Source organism: Heterocephalus glaber, unplaced genomic scaffold (assembly GCF_053883595.1).
Source record: "Heterocephalus glaber isolate CG9 unplaced genomic scaffold, H.glaber_assembly_v1.0 deba00001719, whole genome shotgun sequence".
Lineage (NCBI taxonomy): Eukaryota > Metazoa > Chordata > Mammalia > Rodentia > Bathyergidae > Heterocephalus > Heterocephalus glaber.
Window position 1 is genome coordinate 4,961,048 of NW_028258432.1, and position 9,502 is coordinate 4,970,549.

Genomic DNA, 9,502 nt, shown 5'->3' on the forward strand with positions numbered 1-9,502 from the left:
CAAAAGCATTTTTGGGAAAGGATGGCTCCAGCTGCTCTGGTCACCCCCCTGACTTACTGGACCAAGTGGTGCTAATTACAGTATAATCTCAAATTACTGCTTATCCCTTCAGGAAGCATGTAGGCCTGGCCATTACATCTTCATCCTGAGGCCTGGCCTTCTACAGATTCATCTCCAGCCACAATTCTGATGCCTTTATTTTTGTGTTGACTTCCTTGAGAGCCCAGTCCCTCTCTGATTGTACGTTAATGTGTTAGTCATTTTTCTCTCCTTGCTGAGACAAAACACCCAACACCCAATGTTAGAGGGGAAAGGGTTTATTTGGCTTACAGTTGGTAGAGGTTTCAGTCCATCAGCTGACTCCAAGGCAGGGATGACAAACAGGCATGGCAGAGCAGAAATAACATGGTACTCACAAGGTAGCAAAGGTAACAAGAGGAACTTAACAGTGTCTTCCTGCTCCTCTTATCCCCTCCAGACTACTGTGGTTAGGTTGGTCCCAAACCTATCACTCACATGTAGTGGTTTAGTAATCACACACCCTTAATCCCATCACACATTCCAGATTCAACTACCTCTGAAAAAGAAAATCCCACCTCATCTGCATGAGGCTTTGGGGGGACATCTAAACACAAACCCTAAGAGTTAATTTCTATCCAACTTAAGTGCCTATAATAGTTTTATAAAGTGATTCACAAATAGCACTTTCTTCTGGAGTGGCTTGCCAGTGTACATAACCATGCCATAAAAACACCACACAGATTAGGACCACCTAATGTTTTTACCTGTTTTTATAGCATGCCAATTCCAAAGAGACTCATTGATAGGATATTCATTTCCTTACTATACATTATTCCTGTATTTATCAATGAATAATGCACAGTACATCAGTAGAGAATGATTTGAATATCCTATATTTCTTATTAATTATATCCTCTATGCTAAGCCATTGGTTGAGGGAATAATGAGATGGCTTTTTTTGTTTTGGGACAGGATCTCACTATAGTATGTTGCCCAGGCTGGCACTGAACTCCTGGGCTCAAGTGATTCTCCTGCTCCAGCCTCTCAAGTAGCTAGGACTACAGATGCATTGCCACCATTCCCAGATCAAGGATGCATTCCTATTAACAATGTTTTTTCTTGGCTTCTTTTCCCATTTCAGGTTGGAATCTCCCACAAGGAGTCTCAGCATGGACGCGCCGAAGGGCATTCATATCAATGCTCTTGCTGGGAAGATAGAGGCCCTTTCTCAAATGGACATCATTTTTCAGAGCAGTGATGGAATGGTGAGTCTAACAGACCCAGTCCTGCTGAGGATCTTGCTGAGGATCATATGCAAGAAGGCCTCAGCGTGTGAAGTTTCTAGCAGTTTGTATGAAACATTGTAAAAGGCATAGAATAGAAAACATTGAAAGGGCAGAAAGACACTTTAGCCTCAGAAGGACCAAGAAATGTTAGTTACTCTATATTAGATCTGCACAGCTTCCTTCAACATTTGTGCGATCAATCCACTTGTTATTTTCAACTTTCTGTAAAACACTACAGACTTTCAGAGTTTACTGAGAACATCAATTTTGCCATTTCCTAATAATCCAAGTTCTGTCCAGATGGCTGTTTACAGAAGTTACCTGAAAATGACACCCATCCTCTGTCACTGCCCAGAGTGCTATGTAAACTCCTACAAAGTAAAATGTAAATAAAAACAAAAGAAGAAAAATAAGAACATTTTTGAAAGTCAAATAAAATAAGGATAAAATCTAGAAATTTAAACCTAGAAATAAAGTACAACCCACACAAGTCAAAGTCCTAACAAGATAATGGAGCACATGCTACTCAGTGTCAATTGTTGGAACTTTGTTTATTAAAAAAGAAAAAAGCTAGGGCTGGGGATTTAGCTCAGTGCTAAATGAACTTGCCTCAAAAACCCAGGATCCTGAGTTCGATCCCCGGTACCAGGAAAAAAAAAAAGGAAAATCTCACTTTCAGTCTGTCAGAAAATCAGACATTTGGGGATATTCCTGAAAGCGCTAGAAGAAAACTGAGGGTTTGACCCAAAAGCTGCTTCCAGTCATATGATGCCATATCACAGATTTACACAAACAACTGATCTCATCTCAGCCGGGTCCTGGATATTTTCATGTGTAGAAATGTATTCAAAATAAGTATTGCTCCCAGAATTTTCTTTTAAAAAGCCCCAGCTTAGCAATTTGCCATGAGTGGCTTGGGTTGTACTTGTTTATACCTCCAATTCCTGGCCACGTGGATGGAAGTAAACATCTGTGTACAGGGTTGGCACAGTGAGAGGGCCCACAGTGTCCTGCTCCTTGCCACCCTACCTCTCATTGCACGGTGACAATGCACAGACCCTGCTCAGAAAGCACAGCATAGTGGGCTGAGGATTCCCGAAAGTGAGAAGGCCCAGGCTGGATATATTCCCTAAATACCTACTTAAATTCTAGATCTCAGTGTGTCTCATTTATCAATGAGGGAAAATATGCTTAAATAGGTCACAGGGTCCAGAGACACTAATGTGACATTTTGAACTGACATTAACATTAATAGGAAGGTGTAGCTGAGATGCACGTGGATGTGGTATCCTCCTCAAGGAGGCCAACAGCGGCCACTCCAGATGTGTGGATGAGACCTGGCAACTGCAGCCTGCAGGAAGGACATAAAAGGCATCTGGAGAAGCCAGTGCAAGCTGTAATGTATGAGGGGATGATACAGTATAAGGAGCAGATAAAGGCAGAAATGGAAATCAGGAATTTTGGAATCTCACTAGTAAGTCATGTCACTACATGCTTAAAATGTATTACCTTCAAAAAATTTAAACCGATCTTAATTTTAAAAAGATACAAATTTCTATTAATTAGGCATCATTTTTATAAGTACCACACATCCAGTCCCTTAATTAGAACCCACATTGCTTATTACTGGGAGCTAACTCAAAGTGAAAAGGCAGACGCCCAGCCTCTCACCAAATACTGTCCCAATGTTATGGCCTGTGTCAGATGTCCCCACAAAGCCTCATGCAGTCATAGATGGGGCTTTTCAGAGATGGCTGGATCTAGGGTGTGTGATGCTGGGATCAAGGATGCGATGCTAGGATTAAGGGTCTGAGCGCGTCCTGCCCTAAGGGTGGGTAGCCTGGATAAAATATAAGGGGACAGAAAGAGACTTGTCATGGTGGCTTGCTGCGATGCTGCCATCTGCCTTCTGCCTACCCTGCTTTGGCATGGACTTTTTCCTCTGTGATGCTCCTCTGCCATGCCACCCTGCCTTGGAGCCAACTATGGACTGAAATCTCTACAAACTGTAAGCCAAATAAACCTTTTCCTCTTTTAACTTTGGGTGTCAGGTATTTTGTCTCAGCCATGAGAAAAAGTAACTAAAATGCCCATAAATTCAGATGACTATGAAGAAGGAAGTGGTGTGAGCTGCCAGTCACTAAAGCTTCCTGGAGAAGAGAGGTAAAATGATAACTAGGAAAAAAGTGACCATTTGACCACAAGAAAGGGGAGAGGAAAAGCCAACAAGTTAAAAGCCTACTAGAGAAAAGCAGGTGCCCAAAGAACCCCAGGCTTTGGGCAGTAACCTAGAGGCGCTGCGTTTTAAACAGTGATGCCCACTGGCCTTCGTCTGCTCTGACAGTGTGCCAGAGGGAAGCTCCACCCATCACGCTTGCATTGGGTCCCCATTGCTCGTGGCACGGCCAACATCCCAGGGCAATGTTGAAGGTAGACACCTGTATATTAGTAGACTGGGTATCATGGTAAGAGCTCCATAAAATTAAGGAAGACTGAGTGTCTTAGAAAGGCAGAAAATTATCCTTACCCACAACACACTTTAATTCCTTCTAACAAGTGAACACCCTGGGATGGTTGCTAGGATCAGTGTGACAATTTATATTTCCTTATTAAAAAGGTTTCCTAGCCTTCATCAATAGCTATTTGTTTGCATTTCAATACAACTAAGTTATATGACCAGAAAACCTAGTCACTTTCATTGTACAGTACTTGAATTGGCTTTAGTCTGTGCCTATTCCTTCTAAGAGAAGGCAACGGAGACCTGAGCAATATTTAATAGCTAAGGATATAGATGATAGCCAATAAGGTGAATTTAATTACCTCTCACAGGAAAACAAAATCACAAATAAAATCAGAAAACATTCTGACACAGGGAAAATTTACTAAGATGAATTTATTTCTGTGGACTGCATGTTATCCTAATGGGGAGATGATTTAATATAAAGTCAAAATTTATCACAAAATAAATGTGAATCCACAAAACTATTTTTTTCAAATAACTCCAAAAGGCACTTTAGAAGTATAGCATCATAAAACTGAAAAGCAATCCAGTTTATTGAACACAATTGGCCAATTTTCCCAGCTGGACTAGCTCAATGGGTAAATAAAAAAGTGGCCTGCCTTCAATTTGGAGAAATTGCCAAGCCTCTGTCTACATGCAAAATAAAACTTGGCTTCCAAAGAGCCAGGTAATTCCGATATGACTTAGGTCAGGTGCTTATTTCATTTGCTATGAAAAGAAACTCATTTTCATGAAACACATTCAGGACACATATTTCATGTTGATCCACTTCATCCCTCCTTTACATTTCATCTCTCACTTTCTCCCAAACAGCTTGTATTGGATGCTGAAACTGTATGTTTCCCCAAGCTGGTGCAGGGGACTCAAGGTCCCTCTGGCAGCCCGCAGGAACTCTATGAAATCTGTGTGTGTCCAGATGGGAAGCTGTACCTGTCTGCAGCTGGTGTGGGCACCACATGCCAGGAGCACAGTCAGATCTGTCTCTGAACTTCTGCCTCTCCCAAGAGCACCTGGCTTCCTTCCTTTCAGTGAGCTGAGACCTGTGACCTGGAGCCTTCACACCCAGAAGCCACAGGCATCCACTAAGACAGAGGCTGGAGATGGAGGAAGACTGTCTTCCAAAGGAATTTTCAAAGAAGAGAGTGCCAGAGGGAATGCTTAGTCAGAACAAGAAACATGGATGTTTGACACAAAAACTGAATGTCAAAAGACCGTGTTTATGTCACTGGATTTCAATTTTCATCAGAACAATCACCGACTTTTCTCTTCCTAGGCTCCCTCCCCATCTCTCCTACATGTCAACTATCACTGGAATGTTGACCTGCATGTGGAATTAATTTATGATGCTCATCAGTGTATCTAACTCCTCACGAAGTAGAGCAAGTCAGTGCCAACACAACTTGATACCAAACCTCAATTTAAGGCAGTGTCAGGCTTCACAAGAAAATCTTTAGATTTTCAAGAGAATTTAAGGTTCCTCTGATTATGTGTGTGTGTGTGTGTGTGTGTGTGTGTGTGCGCGCGTGTGTGTGTGTGTGTGCCGAGGATCGAACTCAGGACCTTGTGCTTTCGAGGCAGGCACGATGCCACTGAGCTAAATCCCTGGTCGATTCCTCTGTTTTTAAATATGTTGTCAAGGGAATAAATTACACAAAATCAGTCATATGCAATAAAAATCAACCTACATTTTTCACAGAATTCAGTTTAAGAGTCTTACTTTTTTTAATCCTCCCAACTTTTATGTAGTATTTTCCCCCAGTTTACTGGTGACAGACTCAGGCCAAGTCTCAAGATCACAGGTGAAGCTTACCAATTTGCACAGCTGCTTTTACTTGGAAAAACATTTGATACAATGTCTCATTCTGCCCCAAACACCAAAATATATGATAACTGTATACTTGGGATACAGTTAAGCTGACAGATGAAGATGCTGGAACCCAAAGGGGCATTTTTAGCTACTGAGATCAGACAGCTGGTAAGTGGTGAGGTTTCCACCAGGTCCACGCAGGTCCTCCTCTTCGGAGCACAGAAAGACTGAGTGCAGCTACACATAAGCAGACTCTCTCTGTGAAAATATGTTCAGTGCCAATTGTGTGGAAATGGATATAAACCAAAGGGGACACACTACATTGTGAAAAGAGGTTCATTTCATGTAGGCCACCCATTCACTTTGTAAAACGTCTCCCATCCCAAAGGTGGTGGTGGGTTTGCTTGTTGTGATATAATCAGTTCTTACAATAAGAATTCCCAAACAGCTAAGGATAGAGACAGACCAACAGCACTGCATCTTTTTAATTAGAGGATTTGTACCTCAAGTTCAAATTCATTTTCTAGTCTCAGAATTAAGAGAAATTAGAAAAGTAAACTTCATTTCTAGTGCTACTTTAATAAGGTGTTCATGGCTGGGGATTTAGCTCAGTGGCACTGTGCCTGCCTTGCAAGCACAAGGTCCTGAGTTCTAGCCCCATACCAAAACAAAACAAATCAAGTAAGTTTAAGTTTAATTTCATTTAAGTTTAACCCCCTCATAACTATGAGTTTTAAGTTGTTATTACACATAAACATATGACATTGCAAAATAAAAACACAATGCTTCCTAAGCACTAATTCACCTCTAACTGTAACGTTCCTAAAGTTTCACAGGGGGTTGGGTATTTTAATTATAAACTGGTTTCCACTGTTTCCATGTAATTAAGTCCTGAATTTAAAAATTAATAAATCAATGACTGCTTTCTACTGCAACATGCCTACTGTCCTACTAAACCATTGTTATCTTCTCATATTTACTCTCCTGTTCCATGTTTGTGCAAAACAAATGTCTTCAAGCCTGACCTAACACAGTGTTACTGAACATTTACAAATTGGCTTGATTTTTCTAGTATATGTTCAAAAAATGGTGGTGCTTAGATGATAATGAAGTCAAAAAAAAAGAATCAAGGAGAAAATATGAAGAATACAGAGAACAGAACATCTTTAATAAAATGTACAAATTTGATTTCTTTATATGGAATCATTGTGAAAGTTGTGGATAGCTCCATTCTCCAAAGTAATAAGGAATTTACCCCTCATTAGACTGAAAAATTAGATAAGCTGTTTCCTAAAATTATAAATACACTATACCACGTAATTTAAATTTTCACCGAAGTTCCAAGGTCATGATGATGAACATATCTAATGAGGTACACAGACTGCTACTAGACTAAATGGTCTACTACTGCGTCTACTACTGAGTGTTGATATTTTAAGGATTCAAAAATAGAACTGATTTCTTTTCAAATTTATGAACCCAATGAGAAGACACACGAGTCAAAAAGATGAAGATCAAAATAGAAATTTTAATAGTACGGACATCTGAGTCTGCAGCAAAATGGAGTTCCTAATACTTCACAGCTGAACACAGCACAACTTTTGGGCTAAGAGACAGAACTGCAGATTCTTAAAACTTCCTACAGAGAGCGGGAGGGACAGACACACCCTTTTTTGAAGGCCACCGATTTCACATTAAAAGGGTAGAGCCACATTTGTGGAGTCCTTCCCCCCAGTTTACCTGCCAGTAAGTCCTTCTTTGAAGAAGAGCAAATGAAAAATTTCTGAAAAGGCAGAACGTTTGACATGAAGGGTTTTAAGCTGTGTCAGTTTTGTATATTTTTGTCTCTTTCTTCCCCTGATAACAGCACATCTTACCTGGCTTTAGCAGCCTTCTCCATATTTAAAATTCCATTTCAACACTGCTGCGGTATATACATCAAATAATTTTCTATCAAGTATAAACCAAGTCACACATGAGACTGTCAGGCATTGCTAATAAAAAACATGTTTGTAACTGAATGCACAGGGCCACAAGAATGTCTTCTCAGAGGCAGGGCTTTGTCCTCAAGTGGGGTCTTTCCAGAACTATAGCTACATATATATTTTAAATAGTTTTTATTTTTTTAAACTAATTTGGCTTTAGAATATAAGTGGACCAATTTGTAACATTAGGTGATAAATCACATTAGACTGTGGTTTGGCAGAAACCCACAACCAGGATAGACTGTGGCCATCACGTCCCAACAGCCAACACATATAATCCCTGCAATGTGTTGATGTTACTTTAAGTCACATCCCTTGAAAATGAGACAAATGGGGGAAAAATAGAAGCCAGCATGTGAAGGAATTCTACCTGCAGACTAGATCCTACCATGCATTTCCAGCCTACAGGCTGTGTAGATTTTGTACTTGCCACTCCCCACCTCCTAAACTCATGAGGTAATCAGTTCCCGGCATAATAAATCTTGTGTGTGTGTATGTGTGTGTCTGATTCTATTCCTTTGATAGAACCCTGATGGACACATGGCTAACTAAATTCTCTGGCTGCTATTTTCTACGCACTACAGGTTACAGATGTTATTTTTGAGATCTACAAGTGTCAACTGGCACTACTAGAAGAAGATCCCACCCACCCCCAAGTCAGACCTGTGAAAACCTCATTATTTTGTCAAATGTTAATACAGTACTTTGCTCAAATCATTCTGAGGTTCTCAGCATTCCTTCATTTTACCCTCATCCCTGATTTATTAACTGTGTAACATTTTTCAACTGTTTCTAGATGAAAACTGAACAAATGGGCCACCTCGCTGGAGACGCTCTGCCACCCCTGGGAGGTGGGAGGACACTGCTCCACCCCTCTGTTCAATTGCATGTAACTCTGAAGCACCTACTCCAGGCACCCATAGTTTCCTTGTCATTTTAAAAATGAAAAAAAAATATGAGGAAAATGTACAAAATAATAAAATGCTTAAGTTAGTTCCCAGCAAAAATTCCTTACCCTTTTTGTAAAAATCTAAAAATACATGAAAAATGAAAATTCCAAATATATCTACTGCAAATTAGTGGTGCCAAAACCTGACCTGAATTTGTATGAAGAGTATGGATGTCCAGATTTTCAGGAGAAATATTAATTTGTTTGCGGGGTGCTACTCAATTCTGGTGACATGTTTCACTAAAAATTTATATGCCTTCATATTAACTTTCTAAAATCAAATTTGAAAACACATCTGGACCCAAGTGTTTCACATAAGGGACTGTGAATCTGTACTTTTTTAAAGCATTTAGAAAAATAAATTCAACTAGACCAACTATCATCAAGGCAAGAAAACTGCATAAATTTAAACACTGACAAACACATTGCAAGTGTTGAATCTGAGATTCAAAGTAGCAAGCACTTTTAATTTTACTATTTCTTTTTCAGTTTTTTGAAATAGGGTCTAGCTATACAGTTCAGAGTGGCCTTGAACTCACTATGTAGTGCAGGCTGGCCTTGAATTTATGGCGCTCCTCCAGCCTCAGACTCCCAGGTGCTGGGATTACAGGCGTGCACCACCACCCCCAGCAGCACTTTTTAAATAATGCTAAGATCTCAGAGTTTGAGTTGCCCTAGAACAGAAAACTCTTAGCCCTTGTCTGCCTAACTTTGAAGACTTTGTATCTTAGGTATAAAGATGACTAATTTTTATCAGTTGAGGCTCAAGTGTGAATTAGCCTCAAATATGCAAGGTATCCCTTGAGGCAAAGAAACACAATTCCTGATATTTCCAATAAACATACATATACCAGTATATGCCATGAAAAATAAACAAAAGAAGTAATCACATTTGATTTCCAATGAACTCTTTCTCAGGAAATTTCAGTTACA

At 40.0% G+C, this 9,502-nt stretch overlaps 1 protein-coding gene across 3 annotated transcripts in view; it reads left to right on the plus strand.

Moving 5' to 3' along the window:
• The window catches only part of Sgcg (sarcoglycan gamma), a 151,124-nt gene extending 145,598 nt beyond the window's left edge, over positions 1-5,526 (plus strand). For all 3 annotated transcript variants that reach the window (XM_087199417.1, XM_004854855.4, XM_087199418.1), the window contains exons 7-8: positions 1,163-1,286; positions 4,642-5,526. In XM_087199417.1, the coding sequence (XP_087055543.1) occupies positions 1,163-1,286; positions 4,642-4,815 (298 nt within the window). In that variant the 3' untranslated portion in view covers positions 4,816-5,526. The remainder of the gene's footprint in view (positions 1-1,162; positions 1,287-4,641) is intronic.
• Positions 5,527-9,502: the final 3,976 nt, after the last annotated feature.